Source organism: Anomaloglossus baeobatrachus, chromosome 2, assembly GCF_048569485.1.
Source record: "Anomaloglossus baeobatrachus isolate aAnoBae1 chromosome 2, aAnoBae1.hap1, whole genome shotgun sequence".
Classification (NCBI taxonomy): domain Eukaryota; kingdom Metazoa; phylum Chordata; class Amphibia; order Anura; family Aromobatidae; genus Anomaloglossus; species Anomaloglossus baeobatrachus.
Genome location: NC_134354.1, coordinates 125,983,320 through 126,004,703, shown reverse-complemented (window position 1 = coordinate 126,004,703; position 21,384 = coordinate 125,983,320). Strand labels below are relative to the sequence as shown.

The 21,384-nt window shown below is 42.8% G+C and overlaps 1 protein-coding gene across 4 annotated transcripts in view; it reads right to left on the bottom strand.

The window, feature by feature from the left end:
- NAGPA (N-acetylglucosamine-1-phosphodiester alpha-N-acetylglucosaminidase) overlaps positions 1–21,384 on the bottom strand; it is a 46,485-nt gene that overhangs the window by 6,686 nt on the left and 18,415 nt on the right. For 2 of the 4 annotated variants that reach the window (XM_075335314.1, XM_075335315.1), the window contains exons 3-10: positions 18,453–18,592; positions 14,730–14,838; positions 14,257–14,391; positions 11,557–11,762; positions 11,409–11,456; positions 5,067–5,195; positions 3,352–3,483; positions 3,161–3,242 (exon numbers count right to left, since the gene is read on the bottom strand). In XM_075335314.1, the coding sequence (XP_075191429.1) occupies positions 3,161–3,242; positions 3,352–3,483; positions 5,067–5,195; positions 11,409–11,456; positions 11,557–11,762; positions 14,257–14,391; positions 14,730–14,838; positions 18,453–18,592 (981 nt within the window). The remainder of the gene's footprint in view (positions 1–3,160; positions 3,243–3,351; positions 3,484–5,066; positions 5,196–11,408; positions 11,457–11,556; positions 11,763–14,256; positions 14,392–14,729; positions 14,839–18,452; positions 18,593–21,384) is intronic. The other 2 variants (XM_075335313.1, XM_075335316.1) reach the window with 2 other exon arrangements.

The window sequence follows — 21,384 nt, the reverse complement described above, 5'->3', positions numbered from 1 at the left end:
GTGCCATCAGCCACAGATACAACTGTCCGGGCTGAGAGTCTAGACACTGGAGGGTCTACCTTTGGTGAGTGAGCCCACTCCTTGACCACCTCTGGTGGAAAAGGATAACGGTCATCAGAACCACGCTTTGGGAAGCGTTTGTCAGGACAGGCTCTGGGCTTGGACACAGTGGCTTGAAAACTGGAGTGGTTAAAGAACACACTCCTTGTTCTCTTAGGCAAGGTAAACTGGTGCTTTTCTGCCAGAGAGGGTTGCTCCTCTGATGCTGGCGGATTGAGGTCCAGTACAGAATTAATGGGCGCAATCAAATCACTCACATCTGCATCACCCTCGGTCAGATCAATGGGGCACATGGAGGTAGCGTCCGAGCCCCCAGTAAAGATATCCTCCTCGTCCTGTGGGTCGGCTCGTGAATCGGAGCCGCGGGACGAGGAAGGAGAGGGATCCCTGCGTCTCCTCTTAGGAGGACGGGGTCTGGGAGCATATGAAGAATCCTCTGTGAGCTCTGCAGAGCGAGCGGAAGCAGCAGAGGCGCCCTGAAAAGGGGGCTGATGCAAGGTTAGCAGAGTCCGGGACAGCTGTCCCATGGAGTCGGCGAAGGACTGGGAGATAGATTTAGAAAACACTTCTACCCAAGCCGGGGGTTCAGCCACCGGGGCCGGAGCAGCCAGAGGGACCACTGGGGAGACTCCAGGCTGAGGCACCACCATGTTAGAGCAGGCATCACAATGAGGATATGTGCTCGGTTCAGGCAGTACGAGCTTACATGCAGTGCATATTGAGTACAGCCTTGCAGCCTTTCTCCTAGTGTGAGACATGCTGCTGAGGTGGAGGCTCTGCAGTAAAGAATACACTCCTTCAGAATGACCCCCAGAGAGTGTATAAGAAAGTCCACAACCAGAGGTTGTGGCTTACCAGACCGTTTTGTGTGCCCTCCGGATTCCACAGCTCGGACCCCCAGACAGATTGCAGAGATGCAGCAGCCAGCGCCGATCAGTGTGAGAACGCTGATAAAATGGCGCCGGAGTGAGGAGGGGGGCGGGGCCTAGTCCAAGAGCGGGAACCGGAGGGCCAAGGGGATATACAGGGGAGGGGAACCTCTCCTCAGAGAGGAGTGTCCTCCCCTGAGCTGAACGGCCGGTGGGCGGCGCCGCACTGTCCCTCTGCATGACTGACATGCAGGGGCAGTGAAAACGAAACTAGGCCGCAGCCGAAGCCGGGGCCTAAATTTTACAATGCGGACGGCGCTCAGGCACCCTCGGCGCGGTTCTCTGGTGAAAACCGGAGAACCGGCCGGAAATGTCACAAATGGTACAAAACACACTCTCCCCAACATTAAAGTACAAGGGACCCCCCTGACAATAACGTCTCAATACTTAGCTTGTGAGACGCAGGGCCAGGTCCATGAGGGATGAGTGCTCCGTCCGGTAGGGTCCTGAAAGGGCTGCGGATGGAGACCGGTCTCCTGCAAGGCAGGGAGAACCGTGCTGGCTCCCACTTCAAGCCAGAGCCCGAGGGATGGTGAAGGAGCGCGGCATGTAAGGCTCCAGCCTTGAAATCAACCTTAACAACACCGCCGACACAGTGGGGTGAGAAGGGACATGCCGGGAGTCCAGGGTTGGACCCGCTTTTCTTCAAACTCTTTAAAATGAAAATTAGATGAGAATGCATGAATGTGGATGTGTGCCTCCTGAACACAAAGCATTGAACTGGCTATATTTGGTTATCCAGGGGGTGTATATGCTCAGAGGGAGGAGCTACACTTTTTAGTGTAGTAATTTGTGTGTCCTCCGGAGGCAGAAGCTATACACCCATGGTCTGGGTCTCCCATAAGGAACGATGAAGAAATACAAATTGTACTGACTCTTTTCCAACAAACCGCTTCATCATTCTGCACAGCTTCTCCATCTCTACACTATGCTCTCCACAGATCAGACCGTATGGACAATGTGACAGGTTCCTTTTAAAGTGAACCTGTCACCACCTCACCTGCGCAACGGTCCGATACTGTCCGATGCGATGTGCGTCGCTGCTCTCGGGTCTGGTGCCTCCTCTATCCTTGAGATCATCATCCTACGTCATCCACACAGTGCCCTTCATTGCACTCCTGTGTACGTGCACTTTGCTCTACCCTGCCGAGGGCAAAGCAAAGTGCTGTAATGCATAAACACGGGGAAAGGTTAAAGACCACCCGCACATTACAGCACTTTGCTCTGCTCTCACCAGGGCATAGCAAAGTGCGCATGCGCAGTAGCGCAATGGAGGGCACTGTGTGGATGACATAGGACGTATCATCCACACGAAGCAAGGAGGACGGCAATCACACAAAGCGCTAGACTCGAGAGCAGTGGCGCCCATCTGATCGGATCGGACCGCCCCGCAGGTGAATAGGTGACAGAATTAGATGTCAGCCAAATGATCGTTCAGCCAACACCTATATAATGCAGATTCTGGATGCAAGAAAAGTTGCAACATGCTGCAATTTGCTGCCGAAAATGTCAGAGACTCGCAAATACAAGTCAATGGGTGTGAGAAAAAAAATAAACGGACATCCCACGAACGGCACACGGACCATCCTAGTGACGTCCGTTTTTATGGATACATTACTATCATGTAGGACAGAACACTGTAAATGCTCTTGTAAATGAGTAATAGCTGCTGAGAAAAAAAACAGATTGCACACTGACAGCACACGGATGACAAGTGAGGAAAAAATCTTCTTACTCTCTTGGATGAGAATGAGACCATTTTTTCATACGTTTGTGTGATTCCAGCCTTAAAGGAACAGCGCAGGAAGCCTGAATACTGAGCGTCAGAACAGCACATGCACAGCGTGTGAAGCCAAGTACCCAAAGCACACCCACATACTACTCCCTGCTTAAAAAGACTGTGAAGAGTAGTTTTTACATTACTGTAAAATATGTAGAGCGACCTCTCGTAGAATGATACGTTCAGTCGCGGTACTTATTGATCATATGTTTTTGTGTCTATGCCAATATAAGGGGGAAGCCGGTACTTATGCTGCACCATAAACAAGGGATTCTGTATCGAGGGTACGGAGGTTTGGTGATGTCATATACTTTACGTTGTACAGTTTAAAACGAGAATAATTATTTGATAATACAAAAAAGGAAAAAATTAAATGGAGATAATTTCTTACTCTGCAAAATAAGTTATTTTGGCATCAGAGGGAACAGCTTTCCACCAGGACGAATGTAAGACGGATTCCATGCAGGCGCCAACTGAAATATCAGAACAGAAGTCACTCACATATCTGACGGCAGCGGGAGCGCTTATCCCCCAATATGTGCATATCAGCCATCTGTGAACGGACAACCACATAGAACAAACCTTCTGATAAAAGCTCCTGTGCCCCGGGCGCAGTGGTAAAGTTGCAGCTTCCCGTTCCGGGATGGCAGTAACACTGTTTCTCACAATGACAAACCTCCTGGCACCCCAAACCATAAAAGCCCAGCGGGCACACTAGAATAACCAACAGATACAGTGTTAGATACAAAATACAATGCAATCAGCATTTCCAGTTTTTGAACTTTATAAGAGATGTAAGTATATTTAGCTTTGAAGACCACACACACTAGGCTAATGTCTGCTGAACCCATAGATATCATTTAAACACAAGGAGAAGGAGAGTTTTATAGGATAAATATAAAGGCTTTATTGATATACAAAAATTGTTAAAACCAATTCATGCTCATAAATACAATCAATATAAAGTACAATAGAACCTAAAAAGGTGAATATGACAGCAGTGAGAGGTGGGTGGGCGGGCTTGAACCAACGCTGTAATTATATTACATTGCTATACTGCCAAGATCAACCCTTCCATTTTTCGGACCAGCCCATTGGCTAAAATGTAAGTCCTAGTGAGAGGGTGAGAGAGCAGAAAAGCATGTTACATTACCAGAGTGGCAGCGTGGGAACAGGCAGGCGGTTAGGTTAGAGCCCCCAGAGTCATCCGACGCGCGTTTTGCAACTACGCTGGCTTAATCATGGATGATATCACTGTGTGCATTATCCATGTACTGGGATATTGCAATGTGCATTAGGCAGACCCAAATAATCCTACACTCTTCATGTGCAAAGTTTGCTGCTGAAAGTGGTTATGTTGGAATAAGGCCTCAGTTCACATTTTACTATGGAGACCAATTGTTACACCACTGCTCTCATTATTGAAATCAGCTACTTAAAAGGGATTGTACTACCATTGGAACTTATTCCCTATGCATGATATAGGGGATAACTTCGTAACTACTCGGGGTCCAACCACTGGAACCCCCACCAATCCAGAGAAGGACAGTCCATAGGAATGGAATGATGGTCAATCATACACCCCTCCATTAATTTTCTATGGAAAGGCTGCAGATAACCAAACACAATGTTCGGTTTGTCTTCAGCACTCCCATTAAGAATGAATTGAAGGAAGGTGTGCATGATCGAACACAGCTCCATTCACATGGGACTCTTCAGATCAGGATATCTGGGGGTCCCAGCCTCAGATTCCCGGTGATCGCTAAGTTTGTCTTGTCTTCAACACTCCCATTAAGAATGATTTGAAAGAAGGTGTGCATTATCGACCATGGCTCCATTCATATGGGACTCCTCAGATCAGGATATATGGGGGTACCCGCCTCGGACACCCAGCGATCTGCATGTTATCCCCTAAACTTTGGATAGGGAAGAACTCCCAAACTTGGTACCACCCCTTTAAATATAGTGTAGGATGTAGCACATTATATATACTTAGTGTATAGAACACAATGTGAACAAACCTAAAATAACATTTTCAAGGACGGGGAAACCTTGAAGTCATCAGTTACACAATGATCACAACGATAAGGAGCTGAATCACATCCGTTCCTCTCTATTGAGCGTTAGCATAGAAGTAAAATACAAGGAATGAAGATATTTGGGATTAGCATTTCTTGCTGCAATGAAGCTGTTCATTTGTTTACAGCCCCGATTGCTGCACGTATGGTATAAGATGAAGCTGTACGTTACTATTTATTTCACGTTTTCAAGCAATGTGACAAAACGTAATACATTACCCTCTTCACAGCTCAGTCCTGTAAATCCTGTCGGGCAATGACAAGTCCCATTAATATGGTCACATGTCCCATTGTTCTGGCAATGGCACACACCGGTACAACCATCTCCATAGGATCCAGTGTTACAAGCTGAAAGGAAAATGCATGCACTCCTGAAAAACTATAAACGCTGATCTGCAATACCACAAATCACATGCGACTCATGATGAATCCATGTGTCAATCAATATACATAACATGAATCTGAGACACGGCCGTAGTGACATCATATAACATCTATACGTCATCAGGTTTGCATCTACATTACGAATCCAGAATAATGATGGCTGTCTTTATGGAGGGAATAAGAAACACGCAAGGCTTTGTTCATATGTTGCAGTGTTGTTGAAAAGTTGCACTAATTTTCTAAAGCCCATTGTGGTTTTTTTTTTACTAGGGTTTTGTGAAAATTGCAATCCAAGGCTTTGTACATATTTTGATCAGTATACAGTCAGGGCCAGAAATATTTGGACAGTGACACAAGTTTTGTTATTTTAGCTGTTTACAAAAACATGTTCAGAAATACAATTATATATATAATATGGGCTGAAAGTGCACACTCCCAGCTACAATATGAGAGTTTTCACATCCAAATCAGAGAAAGGGTTTAGGAATCATAGCTCTGTAATGCATAGCCTCCTCTTTTTCAAGGGACCAAAAGTAATTGGACAAGGGACTCTAAGGGCTGCAATTAACTCTGAAGGCGTCTCCCTCGTTAACCTGTAATCAATGAAGTAGTTAAAAGGTCTGGGGTTGATTACAGGTGTGTGGTTTTGCATTTGGAAGCTGTTGCTGTGACCAGACAACATGCGGTCTAAGGAACTCTCAATTGAGGTGTCCCCTTTGATAAAGCAGCGGCGAAACGTACGTCAGGGGAGGTGGGACGCATGGTTTGATGTTTATCTTATAATGTAAGTACTTTATCCACAACTAGTGAGTATTGATATCCGTCACTTTATAGAGGTGAATGTGTCTTGCAATGGATTGATATTGTAAATGGGCACGGAGCAATGGATGTTTGATGCATACTGCATTGGGTAATATGCCGTTTCCACTACAATATGTCCACTAAAATATATCGAGCTTAATGTTGGCTGGGAAGCCTGGAATGCTATAGATCAATGATAGTTGGTACATGGGTGGACATATGGTATGGGATGAGTGTGTGCCTTTTTAACAAATTACGGGCATCCATTACACAACATTCCTCCGCTCCTCATAGTGATTAACAGGGCACACTGCCTGAGTGACAGGTGTCTAGAATGATATATATGTATAGGAAGAATATTTAAATCATATGCCTGCATTATATGTATGTTTATGGGGCTTTTGTATACACTGTGATGGCCTGTGTTACAGTCTGTATCTAGTATCAATTTTGATGGGTGATCGATATATGATATGATAATTTTTATCTAAAAACCATCACAGTATTGTGTCCCTTCTCCAGATATTTAAGCTAATAAGGCATATTGCCAAGGTGATATACATATATATATATATATATATGTATATGTGCATGGTGATGTTTGGTGGCAAAGATCATTTGCTTATAACATATATACTAAGTAGGTGACATATACTGTGATGGCTATAAATTACAGTCTGACTTTACGGTTGATTGATGGACATGTTTACTTGGGCTTAATTATCACAGTGTAATATCATGTCCCCTTCTGATATACAGTTGTTATGGCTTAACATTAAGTCCCTTTTTCTCCATATATAGGTTCTTCATATATAGGTTGTTGGATTATAATTGATACGTTAGTATATTTTGAACCATGTGCCCCCCAGGTGGCTCTTTTGCTTGTACCATTCTGTTATGCAATTATTATGAATAAAATATTTCTATGAATTATTAATAATTCGTATTGAATCACTTCTTTCTTGGCCAGGTATTCTGATGCCAAGTTGTGGTAGTTAAGGCAGTGATTGCCTCCAAAGGATTCGCAACAAAATATTGAAAATAAAAATATTTTGTTTGGGTTTGGTTTATTTGTCCAATTACTTTTGACCTCCTAAAATGTGGAGTGTTTGTAAAGAAATGTGTACAATTCCTACAATTTCTATCAGATATTTTTGTTCAAACCTTCAAATTAAACGTTACAATCTGCACTTGAATTCTGTTGTAGAGGTTTCATTTCAAATCCAATGTGGTGGCATGCAGAGCCCAACTCGCGAAAATTGTGTCACTGTCCAAATATTTCTGGACCTAACTGTATATAAGCCAAAAGCATGAGTGGATCATAAAAAGACTAAAAGTGTAGAGTTCATATTTACATCTCTACCCTGCTCCTGATTTCAACTTACAATGTACAAATAACCTAGCGTGACTTTCGCACAGTATTTAGCATCTGTACTGATTGTGTGGAAGATTCAAAATACAGAAAAAATCTGCATTGTGTGAATGTGGCCAAGGACAGCTGATTAGCAGGGGTGCAGAGTGTCGGACCCTGGCTGATCAGACATTGATGACCTATCCTGAGTATAGGCCATTAATGTCAAATTAGTGTACAACCTCTTTAAAGGGCCTTAAAGGGAACCTGTCACCAGATTTTTGCTGCCTCATCTGAGAGCAGTATAATATAGAGACAGAGACCCAGATTCCAGCGATGTGTCACTTACGGAGCTGTTTGCTGTCATTTTGATAAAATCAATGTTTTCTTTGCTGCTGCAGATTTACCAGTTATTTCAATGTGGAGCTTTGAATCCCCCCACAACAGTTATTGGCAGCTTTTTGCCCATGTAAAGTGTACACAGAAAGCTATATACCTATATACTCGCTACAACTGCATGTGAGAATACACCTCTTGGACAAAGAGGGTGTGTACTATAAAACTAATTTAACTGATACATATAGGACTTGCCTGGAGACAGTCCAGGATTCAATTGTCCTATCCTTTATAATATGTATATATTATATATATACAATTTATTTATATTTCTTTTTTCTCAAAATTATATTTTTATGACCAATTCATTAGGCTCCAAACATCAAATCTATATATATGATGTGTGTGTGTGTGTGTGTGTGTGTATGTATGTGTAATTATATATATATATATATATATTTATATTTATTTATTACACATACACATACATGCGCACATCATATATATAGATTTGATGTTTGGAGCCTAATGAATTGATCATAAAAATATAATTTTGAGAAAAAAGAAATATAAATAAATTGTAATCTGTACTGTCTCTAGGCAAGTCCCATATTATCCCTATACATATATAACTTTTTCACTGCAGTTAATTTAGTTTTCTAGCATACACACTCTTTGTCCAAGAGGTGTATTCTCACATACAGTAGTAGCGCGGTAGAATTTAGTATATAATTTTTTTTCTCTCTGACAGATCCAGACACGGGCCCTGTCCTCTACCAGCAGCTATACACTTTTTATTTGTTCAAAATAACAAGCATCTTTTCTATTTGAGCGCTAGTGTTTTTTTATTTTTGTTTTTAGTACACGGAAAGCTGCCAATCAGTGGTGGGGAGGGGTTATGAAGAGCTCCTGAATATGCTTGACTGCCTGGCAACATGCCACGTAGTCCTCTAATGATAATCTACTGATGTTTAAACAGTGATGTTATCAAAACTACACTAAGCAGCCCAGTAAGGAGACACATCACTGGAATCAGGATCTCTGGCACTACATTATGCTGCTCTCGTACTAAGTGGCAAAAACCTGGTGACAGATTCCCTTTAAGAAAGATGTCAATCATCTTATGATATTGTTACATGGTGCAGATTAGGGTCAGTGTAAAAGGACTTGGACCATTAGGGTATGTTCACTCATGCAGTTTTTTGCTGTGAATTTTTGCAATGTACTTGATGCATAAAATACTTACTGTAGCAGCAAGATTAATGAGATTTATGAGATCGCATGCACACTTATACTTTGAGCCCTGCCGTGTTTTTTTGCCAAGATGCAGCATTAAGTGAATTGGTGAAAAACACATACATAAAAATGCAATAAAAAACTATGCAAACATGCAATGTGTGAAGGTACCCTTACTGCTGAAACAAAATAGCAACTACATATAAGGATAAGATTGTGTATATGTCTCTCCTGTTAAAACCATGCAGTATTGTCTATACAGTGGACGTTTAAAGGGAACCTACCAGTAAGATTTTCATATATAAAGTAAAGCCAGTGCTATACTGGTGCTAGGATGCTGAATGTAAGCATAGCTTGTGTTCAGAGATTGGATGTTTTAGTTTAGAAATATGTTCAAGTAAAGTTGCAGCAATGCACTGCTATTTGATGGACAGGTGCAACAGGAAGGGAATATGTGGGTCGGGTCTTGCCATCTATTCCCACCCGTCTGTCTGCCTGCGCCGACATTAACGTCCCTGACAGTGACAAGGGGAGGCCTGGCAGGTAGACAGGGGCGGGAATAGATAGTCAGACCCGACCCAGATATTCCCTTCCTGTTGCACCTGTCACTCTAATAGCAGTGCACTGCTGGAACTTTACATGCACATATTTCAGAAATAAAACATCCAATCTTTCAACAAAATGTATGCCTGCATTCAGCATCCTAGCACCAGTATAGCACTGGCTTTACATTATATATGAAAATCCTGCTGGTTGGTTCCCTTTAAATCCTTGGCACATCCCCAGGAATATTCTTATAAAATATAAAACATTGTAAAAAAATTAAAACCCTTATTTCCGTAATAAAATTAAGGAAACTAAAAACCAGAGACTTTCCCCATTAGTGAAACTTATCTTCCCGATAAACTTGTATAAGCTAAATAAGTGACGAAACTGGGATTACACCGTGTATATATGTAAACAGGTAAACTATGAAGATAAAAGATCAAGTACATGTACAAAGTACAGCAGATAGCACAGGCATACAGTGCTGGATAATAATAATATTTATTCATTTATATAGCGCTATTAACACTAGAACTACTGGACTCGTGACACCTATATAGAAATACATGGTGCAAAGTAGTCAAAATGACTACCTCAGTAGTTCTAGTGTTAATTCCACAGCACTTTCCATACATTGGCAACACTGTCCCCATTGGGGCTCACAATCTAGAGTCCCTAAAGGACGCTTTACACGCTACGAGATGGCTAGCAATTGCTAGCGATGTCGAGCGCTAAAGCACCCGCCCCCATCGTACATGCGATATCATGTGATCGCTGTCGTAGCGAACATTATCGCTACGGCAGCGTCACACGCACATACCTGCTCTGCGACGTCGCTGTGACCGGCGAACCGCCTCTTTTCTAAGAGGGTGGTTCATTCAGCGTCACAGCGACATCACAGGAGCGTCACTGAACTGCCGCCCAATAGAAGCGGAGATGAGCGGGACGTAACATCCCGCCCACCTCCTTCCTTCCTCATTGCGGGCGGCCGCAGGTAAGGTGATGTTCCTCGTTCCTGCAGTGTCATACATAGAGATGTGTGCTGCCGCAGGAGCGACGAACTACTTCATACACCGAGCAGCAACGATACTTGAGAATAGGAGGGCATGTCACCGATGAGCGATTTTGACCGTTTTTGCGACGATTCAAAATCGCTCATAGGTGTCACACGCAAAGACATCGCTAACGCGGCCGGATGTGCGTCACAGATTCCGTGACCCCAACGAGATCGCTTGAGCGATGTCGCATCTTGTAAAGCGGCCTTTACTGTATATGTCTTTGGAGTGTGGGAGGAAACCGGAGAACCCGGAGGAAACCCACACAAACACGGGGAGAACATACAAACTCCTTGCAGATGTTGTTCTTGGTGGAATTTGAACCGAGGACCCCAGCGCTGCAAGACTGCAGCGCTAACCACTGAGCCACCACAAGACTGCAGTGCTAACCACTGAGCCACTGTACCGCCCATAGCATTATATGTAGACCGATAGCTAGTGTGTTCATCCAGTCTATGTACTCCGTAATCTTCATCCAAAGTGGAGTTTTGGAACTGTTGTAATTATTTCTATACTTCTGTTATATAGAACCCCCACATATCCTGTGATATGCTGATGTAATATAATAATCTGTGTGGGACAAACAATGCTTCAGGTGTTATATGCATATACACCATGTACTTCTCTGTATACACATATACCGCTGATGTGTGGGTATCGGATGCCGCCAGCAAGGAGGGTATGTTGCACAGCATCTATACGTCATTTCTGCCAAGAAGGGCGATTTGGCAGAACACCCCATTGGTTTCCCTATTAGTAATGGCTTGTGCTACTTTGTCATGTTCATTCTCTTTTCCTTAATATTCTTTTTCTTTACTTTTGAGAAAAGTTATACAATGGAGTATAAATTACCACTACTGCAGTTCTTGTCCTTCCAGCCGGGATCACAAACACATCCGCCTGTGGATAATAAAGAATAAGCAGCCATTACACCATCTTTTACAGGGATGTGACTCCTATAATAAGTGTGCACACCCATACACTACATAGACATACGTACTCGGGGTGCAGGTCCCATGAGAGCTGCAGTTGGAGGCTCCACAGCTCAGGACTTCACAAGAGCTCCCCGTCCAATACCCTGCACAGTGACACTCTCCTGCAACACACTGTCCGTGGCCTCGGCAGTCAGGGGGATGACAGAAGGGTTCGTGGACACATACAACTGTGGACACGCTCCGTGGGCAACGCCACATCGAATTATCCAAGCTGTGGACAAATTAAAACTATATCATTTGACAATTTAAATAAAATATTCCAGTTTAAAAAAAACAAACTACAGTTTAAAAATAGTATTAAAAAAAACAAACTGCTTTACTCACTGTCTTTGGCTCTGCACAAATCAATGGTGTGAGCCACTGAGCTCACTGATTGGCTGCAGTGCCGCCAAAATATCAGCACTGCAGACAGTAGCTATCATTGGGAGCATCGGCAGAGATTCTAAGCTTAACCCAGAGAGTGTGAATAAAGCAAAGTTATGGATAACTTAAAGGGAATCTGTCACCAAAGTTGTGCTCCCCTATCTGATAGCAGCATAATGTAGAGACAGAGACCCCCGATTCCAGCGATGTGTCACTTACTGAGCTGTTTGCTGTCATTTTGATATAATCAATGTTTTCTCTGCTGCAAATCTAGCAGTTATTTGAATGTGGAGCTTTATATCCCGCCCACAACAATGATTGGCAGTTTTTTGTTCATGTAATGTGTACACAGAAAGCTGCCAATCAGTGGTGGGGCAGGGGTTATGCAAAGCTTATGAATATACTGGACTACCTGGCAGTAGGCCAAGTAGTCCTCTAATGAATCTACTGCTGATTAAACAGTGATTTTATTAAAACTATACTAAACAGCCCACTAAGTGAAACATTGTTGGAATCAGGGTTTCAGTCTCTACATTATGCGGACCAGTGCTGACGTCATACCCATGTGACCAGAAAGGCGGGGCCTCAGCCAACATACCTGATACCAGGAAGCAACATTATTTTTCTGTTGGCCGAGGCCCCACCCCTTCACATGGGTATGACATCAGCACAGGTCTTTCTAGTCAGATAGTAAAATGATTCTATACTAGAATTGGCATGGTTGAGTCTAGAATGTATGGGATCCTGACAGGTTAGTGGGCGTGACCGGCTTGGTTGGTGGGTATGGTGATGTTACTTCCTATCCACTATAATCATGCAAGGGGGGCTTCGCCCCCCATTTGGGGGTCTTCGCCCCCCATTTGGGGGTCTTACCCCTAGACCCCCGCTTCTTTTATAATCAACTCCATGCCCACGTGGACTTAGAAGAATAATGTTTACTCCATCTGGAAACGTCGGGCTGCATTTTGAACATGCCCCATCACATGACAAATTACGTCATACCTGTCAGGAGACTGTACATTCTAGCATCTACCGAATTAGCATAAATAACAGAGAAAGGACAGAGAAAGGACAGACAGGGTGGGAGGGGGGGGGGAGGAGTGGGAATCACTATGAATACCCACCCCAGCTATCAGCTGATCGACAGCTGCTGTCATTCAAAACGCTGCTCATTTTGCAAAATGTACTTGCTTGTGTTTCAAAACCTACATATCCTAGGTGACAACTAAAGGTATGTATAGAATTAGCATGATAGTGCCAGTATAGAACTGGCTTTAGGTTATATAGGAAAATCCTGGTGATTGGTGCACGTTAATCAGTGATTTTATCAAAATCTACACTAAGCAGCCCAGTAAGTGACATCACTGGAATCAGGATCTCTGTCTCTACATTATGCTGATCTCAGATTAGGTGGCAAAAACCTGGTGACAGATTCCCTTTAAGTGGTTAAACACCAATGATCTATGCAAGTTGCAATCACTACTGTTAGGGTACAGTCCCACAGTGTTAGCAAAAACACAGTGTCCAAAACGCGGCTATGTCCAAAACGCTGTGTTGTACAGTAAAAGTACAGTGCATAGGATTTATAGAAATCCAATGGCCACTATGCTTCTTTTCTACACAGAATAATCTGACATGTGGTGCGGCTTTCTGAGCTGCAGCATGTCAATTTATGCTTGCAAAAATGAGTGTTCTTAGCGGGAGAACACAGTAAATCTGCTGCGCCCAGAACCCTGATCATGGGCAAGGACACTGCCCTGATCAGGGCGGATCAAATTATTGTAGTGTGCCTGTGCAGGACCTCAATGCCGGCCTGTGTGGATGACATAGGACGCATCATGCACCCAGGCTTCAGAAGAAGGACAAGCATGGCTGAAAGAGGAGGTGCCGGACCCGGAAAACGGAGACACCCATCTGACCAGTCTGCACCACCCCACCCATTTGGTGAGTATTATAAAGTGATTTTTATGTTCTACACAGCGGCCTGGGCTCTTATATATAGTATTCTAGAATGCTGTATATAAAAGAGCTCACTGGTGGTGGCCGCAGCTTATAGTCACCAAATCTGGTGACAAGTTCCCTTTAAATAGCAAATCAGAGGCATAAAATGAATGGTCAGTCTCAGACTTCTGCCACGGACTTCACTACAATATGCAGAGATATATATATATATATATATATATATATATATATATATATATATATATATATATATATATATATATATATATATATATATATATATATATATGTTACATAAAATAACGCTGGTATGGTAGTGATGATACTAAAAACAAAATGCAAATATGAAAAAGCTCCTATTTCTTAATTCAATTACTCACACACACCAGTGATCGGATGGATAGCTGGCAAGTGATCCGTTAAGAACCAGAGTAGCAGAGCCTCCTCCATCCAGGTTTATAGCATTAATGACTCCTTGCTTCTTTAGAAAATCAGCCACTTCCCACAGGCTCATACTAAAGAATGAAAAGAAGTTCATGTGACGAAATAATACAATTGCAGATATAACATATATATTATGATATACAAGTGCAAGACAAATCGGCTCAGCCATTATCCTCCTATACTTTCAGCCTCATCGGTCACATGCCAAAAATGCTGTTATCACCGCTCGGGCCAGCGATTGGCTGCAGTGCTCATATAAATAAAGTAAATCATGTGAACGCTGCAGGAAGTAAGCAGAGACCATGGAACTGACGAGGAGGGTATAGGGTTTGTTTTAATTATTTAACCTATTAGTTGTTCTTGATGAATCTTACTGCTCTTTTCCACATCTTTAACACGAAAGACTTACCCTCTGTCTCCAGTCTGGCCATCGACATGGAACAGAACAAGCCGGCCATCATTATCATGGCCAACAGCTGTCCGAGCGGAGATCACATTCACAAAGTGTTCAAATGCACCTAAGGAAAAATGAAAAGAAAAGGAATACAAATATAAAGATCATGAACAACATATACAAACATATACTACAACCATTATATATATATATATATATATATATATATATATATATATATGTGTGTGTGTGTGTACAAACACATACACACACAGTACAGGCCAAATGTTTGGACACACCTCATTTGCTCATTCAAAGAGTTTTCTTTATTTTCATGATTCTAAAAATTGTAGATTCACATTGAAGGCATCAACACTATGAATTAAAACATGTGGAATGAAATACTTAAAAAGTGTGAAACAACTGAAAATATGTCTTATATTCTAGGTTCTTCAAAGTAACCACCTTTTGCTTTCATTACTACTTTGCACAATCTTGGCATTCTCTTGATGAGCTTCAAGAGGTAGTCACCGGAAATGGTTTTCCAACAGTCTTGAAGGCGTTCCCAGAGATGCTTAGCACTTGTTGGCCCTTTTGCCTTCACTCTGCGGTCCAGCTCACTCCAAACCATCTCGATTGGGTTCAGGTCTGGTGACTGTGGAGGCCAGGTCATCTGGCGTAGCACCCCATCATGCTCCTTCTTAGTCAAATAGCCCTTACACAGCCTAAAGGTGTGTTTGGGGTCATTGTCCTGTTGAAAAATAAATGATGGTCCAACTAAACGCAAACCGGATGGAATAGCATGCCACTACAAGATGCTGTGGTAGCCATGCTGGTTCAGTATGCCTTCAATTTTGAATAAATCCTAAACAGTGTCAGCAGCAAAGCACCCCCACACCATCACACCTCCTCCTCCATGCTTCACGGTGCGAACCAGGCATGTAGAGTCTATCCGTTCACCTTCTCTACAAAGACACGGTGGTTGGATCCAAAGATCTCAAATTTGGACTCCTCAGACCAAAGCACAGATTTCCACTGCTCTAATGTCCCTTCCTTGTGTTCTTTAGCCCAAACAAGTCTCTTCTGCTTGTTGCCTGTCCTTAGCAGTGGTTTCCTAGAAGCTATTATACCATGAAGGCCTGCTGCACAAAGTCTCCTCTTAATAATTGATTAAAAGGTGTGTCCAAACTGTTGGTCTGTACTAATTATATATATATATATATATATATATATATATATTATATATATATATCCATCTCCCTTTTTACCCATGGAAGACATAACTTCTTCAGGATGACCGTTGTACACATAGGCCACGTGCACAAATTGACCATTTGGTGAGGTTTTTTATATCAGTACAGTGGAACCTTGGTTAAAGAGAACAATCCGTTCTGGGAGTGTGCTTGTTAACCAAGTTACTCGTCTAGCAAAGCAAGATTTCCCATAGGAAATCATTGCAATGCAGACAATTCGTTCCACAACTTGTGAAATGTCCCATCCTGGTCCTCTATTGTGCCATTACACACACACACACACACTATGTTCACCTTACCTTCTGTTCCATCGCCGGCCTCTTGGATCTTGTAGTTCGCCAGTACAGGATGTGTATCGGGTAACCATCGCGACGAGAGAGGACCTTCCGCTGCCAGAGTACTGATGTCAAAGGCAGGAGCCGCTTGCCTCTGATTGGTCAGCGCGCTGCCTTTGAGTAGCGGCTGACAGCGGAAGTTCCTCCCTCGTTGCGATGGTTACCGATACACATCCTGTAGCGGCGAACACAAGAACCATGAGGCCGGCGATGGAACGGAAGGTAAGGTGAGCATGATATGTGTGTGTTTATGCTGACTGTAAGAGCTGGTGAGAGCGCAGTGGATGTACGGAACCGTAAGAATGTGCAGTGAGTATATTGCTCGTACGGCAAAGCTTGCTCGTAAAGTGAGTTGCAAATTTATTACAGCAAGCTTTGCTCGTTAAGTGCAATACTCGCTAACTGGGTTACTCATTATCCAAGGTTCCACTGTATTTGTAAGGCAAAACCAGGAGTGGGTGATAAATACAGAAGTGGTGCCCGTGTTTCTATTATACACTGTGTTCAGAATTATTAGGCAAATGAGTATTTTGATCACATGATACTTTTTATCCATGTTGTCCTACTATAAGCTGTATAGGCTTGAGAGCCAACTACCAATTAAGTAAATTGTGGTGTAATGACATCAACACCCTATATAAGGTGTGCTTAATTATTAGGAAACTTCCTTTCATTTGGCAAAATGGGTCAGAAGAGAGATTTGACGGGCTCCGAAAAGTCCAAAATTGTGAGATGTCTTGCAGAGGGATGCAGCAGTCTTGGAATTACCAAACTTTTGAAGCGTGATCACCGAACAATCAAGCGTTTCATGGCAAATAGCCAACAGTGTCACAAGAAGCGTGTTGGGTAAAAAAAGGTGCAAAAGAACTGCCCATGAATTGAGGAAAATCAAGCATGAAGCTGCCAAGATGCCATTTGCCACCAGTTTGGCCATATTTCAGAGCTACAACGTTACTTGAGTATCAAAAAGCACAAGGTGTGCCATACTCAGGGACATGGCCAAGGTAAGGAAGGCTGAAAAATGACCACCTTTGAACAAGAAACATAAGATAAAACGTCAAGACTGGGCCAAGAAATATCTTAAGACTGATTTTTCAAAGGTTTTATGGACTGATGAAATGAGAGCGACTCTTGATGGGTCAGATGAATGGGCCAGAGGCTGTATCAGTAAAGGGCAGAGGGATCCACTCAGACTCCTACGCCAGCAAGGTGGAGGTGGGGTACTGGTATGGGTTGGTATCATCAAAGATGAACTTGTGGGACCTTTTCGGGTTGAGGATGGAGTGAAGCTCAACTCCCAGACCCACTGTCAGTTTCTGGAAGACAACTTCTTCAAGCAGTGGTACAGGAAGAAGTTGGTATTGTTCAAGAAACACATGATTTTCATGCAGGACAAAGCTCCATCACATGCATCCAACTACTCTACAGCATGGCTGGCCAGTAAAGGTCTAAAAGATGAAAAAATAATGACATGGCCCCCTTGTTCACCTTATCTGAACCCCATAGAGAACCTGTGGTCCCTCATAAAATGTGAGATCTACAGGGAGGGAAAACAGTGTGTGGGAGGCTGTGGTGGCTGCTGCATGCAATGCTGATCGTAAACAAATCAAGCAACTGACAGAATCTATGGATGGTAGGCTGTTGAGTGTCATCATAAAGAAAGGTGGCTATATTGTTCACTAATTTTCTGGGTTTTTGTATGTCAGAAATGTTTATTTATAAATTTGTGCAGTTATATTGGTTTACCTGGTGAAAATAAACAAGTGAGATGGGAATAGATTTGGTTTTTGTTAAGTTGCCTAATAATTCTGCACAGTAATAGTTACCTGCACAAACAGATATCCTCCTAAGAGCCAAATCTAAAAAAACCCCACTCTAACTTCCAAAAATATTAAGCTTTGATATTTATGAGTCTTTTGGGTTGATTGAGAACATAGTTGTTGATCAATAATAAAAAAAATCCTCTAAAATACAACTTGCCTAATAATTCTGCACACGGTGTACTTTTCCTCTTATTGTTCCACTCCTAGTTTTGACTACAAATACTGGAGGTAAAAAAACTCAACAAATACTGAATATGTGCACATGGCCTTAGGCGTACAGTCCAAAGGGTGAATAGATGAGGTTGGGAAATCAGGGTTTCCACTTACCCGTGTTCTGAGTCTCGTCACATTCCACTTTTATGCTTTGTTCGATGTACACTTCTCTATTGCGTAGAAGCCACACAACGCCACTCACCAGCTGCACAAAGGGGTTTTCGGTACTCTCCACCTCCTCTTCTGATAAATACCTACAGGACAGGCAGGTACATCATGAGCAGGGATTTCTCTTCTTGCCAAAACATTGATACGTAATATTAATTCTATAAAGGAGATGCCTAAAACTGTGCAAAAGAGAAGCCAATACCAGTCTAACTGGTTATGTGCAACTACTCCAATTTTACTTTGCATAGCCTATTAGAAATCTCCCCTGAATATCTTACTATATATACAGTTAGGTTCAGAAATATTTGGACAGTGACACAAGTTTTGTTATTTTAGCTGTTTACAAAAACATGTTCAGAAATTCAATTATATATATAATATGGGCTGAAAGTGCACACTCCCAGCTGCAATGAGAGTTTTCACATCCAAATCGGAGAAAGGGTTTAGGAATCATAGCTCTGTAATGCATAGCCTCCTCTTTTTCAAGGGACCAAAAGTAATTGGACAAGGGACTCTAAGGGCTGCAATTAACTCTGAAGGCGTCTCCCTCGTTAACCTGTAATCAATGAAGTAGTTAAAAGGTCTGGGGTTGATTACAGGTGTGTGGTTTTGCATTTGGAAGCTGTTGCTGTGACCAGACAACATGCGGTCTAAGGAACTCTCAATTGAGGTGAAGCAGAACATCCTGAGGCTGAAAAAAAAGAAAAAATCCATCAGAGAGATAGCAGACATGCTTGGAGTAGCAAAATCAACAGTCGGGTACATTCTGAGAAAAAAGGAATTGACTGGTGAGCTTGGGAACTCAAAAATGCCTGGGCGTCCACGGATGACAACAGTGGTGGATGATCGCCGCATACTTTCTTTGGTGAAGAAGAACCCATTCACAACATCAACTGAAGTCCAGAACATTCTCAGTGAAGTAGGTGTATCTGTCTCTAAGTCAACAGTAAAGAGTAGACTCCATGAAAGTAAATACAAAAGGGTTCACATCTAGATGCAAACCATTCATCAATTCCAAAAATAGACAGGCCAGAGTTAAATTTGCTGAAAAACACCTCATGAAGCCAGCTCAGTTCTGGAAAAGTATTCTATGGACAGATGAGACCAAGATCAACCTGTACCAGAATGATGGGAAGAAAAAAGTTTGGAGAAGAAAGGGAACGGCACATGATCCAAGGCACACCTCATCCTCTGTAAAACATGGTGGAGGCAACGTGATGGCATGGGCATGCATGGCTTTCAATGGCACTGGGTCACTTGTGTTTATTGATGACATAACAGCAGACAAGAGTAGCCGGATGAATTCTGAAGAGTACCGGGATATACTTTCAGCCCAGATTCAGCCAAATGCCGCAAAGTTGATCGGACGGCGCTTCATAGTACAGATGGACAATGACCCCAAGCATACAGCCAAAGCTACCCAGGAGTTCATGAGTGCAAAAAACTGGAACATTCTGCAATGGCCAAGTCAATCACCAGATCTTAACCCAATTGAGCATGCATTTCACTTGCTCAAATCCAGACTTAAGACGGAAAGACCCACAAACAAGCAAGACCTGAAGGCTGCGGCTGTAAAGGCCTGGCAAAGCATTAAGAAGGAGGAAACCCAGCATTTGGTGATGTCCATGGGTTCCAGACTTAAGTCAGTGATTGCCTCCAAAGGATTCGCAACAAAATATTGAAACTAAAATTTTTTTTGGGTTTGGTTTATTTGTCCAATTACTTTTGACCTCCTAAAATGTGGAGTGTTTGTAAAGAAATGTGTACAATTCCTACAATTTCTATCAGATATTTTTGTTCAAACCTTCAAATTAAACGTTACAATCTGCACTTGAATTCTGTTGTAGAGGTTTCATGTCAAATCCAATGTGGTGGCATGCAGAGCCCAACTCGCGAAAATTGTGTCACTGTCCAAATATTTCTGGACCTAACTGTACATACTACCCAGGGCTATGTAGCATGGAGCCACAAGGACTCTGCATAGTTCATGAATTTGGTGTAAAATAAGAAATGCTCTTTCATTTTTCACTTGAGCCTTTTTATAGTAAAAGAATTGCTTGTTCCATTAAAATGTCACAGACAACTATACCTATATAACTATATGTACCAAAAGAATTAGGGGGAACTGGAGTATATCTTTTAAGCAAAAGTTCAGCAAGTTTTTAAAAGAAGGGAATTTTGTTTACTTACCGTAAATTCCTTTTCTTCTAGCTCCAATTGGGAGACCCAGACAATTGGGTGTATAGCTATTGCCTCCGGAGGCCACACAAAGTATTACACTTAAAAGTGTAAGGCCCCTCCCCTTCTGGCTATACACCCCCAGTGGGATCACTGGCTCACCAGTTTTAGTGCCAAAGCAAGAAGGAGGAAAGCCAATAACTGGTTTAAAGACCAATTCAATCCGAGGAAACATCGGAGAACTGAACCATACCACATGAACAACATGTGTACCCGAAAAAACAGAAAAACCCCGAGAAAACAGGGCGGGTGCTGGGTCTCCCAATTGGAGCTAGAAGAAAAGGAATTTACGGTAAGTAAACAAAATTCCCTTCTTCTTTTTCGCTCCTAATTGGGAGACCCAGACAATTGGGACGTCCAAAAGCAGTCCCTGGGTGGGTAAAAGAATACCTCGTGATAGGGCCGTCAAACAGCCCTTTCCTACAGGTGGGCAATCGCCGCCTGAAGGACTTATCTACCTAGGCTGGCGTCTGCCGAAGCGTAGGTATGCACCTGAAAATGCTTGGTAAAAGTATGCAGACTCAATCAGGTAGGTGCCTGACACACCTGCTGAGCCGTAGCCTGGTGCCGTAATGCCCAGGATGCACCCACGGCTCTGGTAGAATGGGCCTTCAGCCTTGAGAGAACCAGAAGCCCAGTA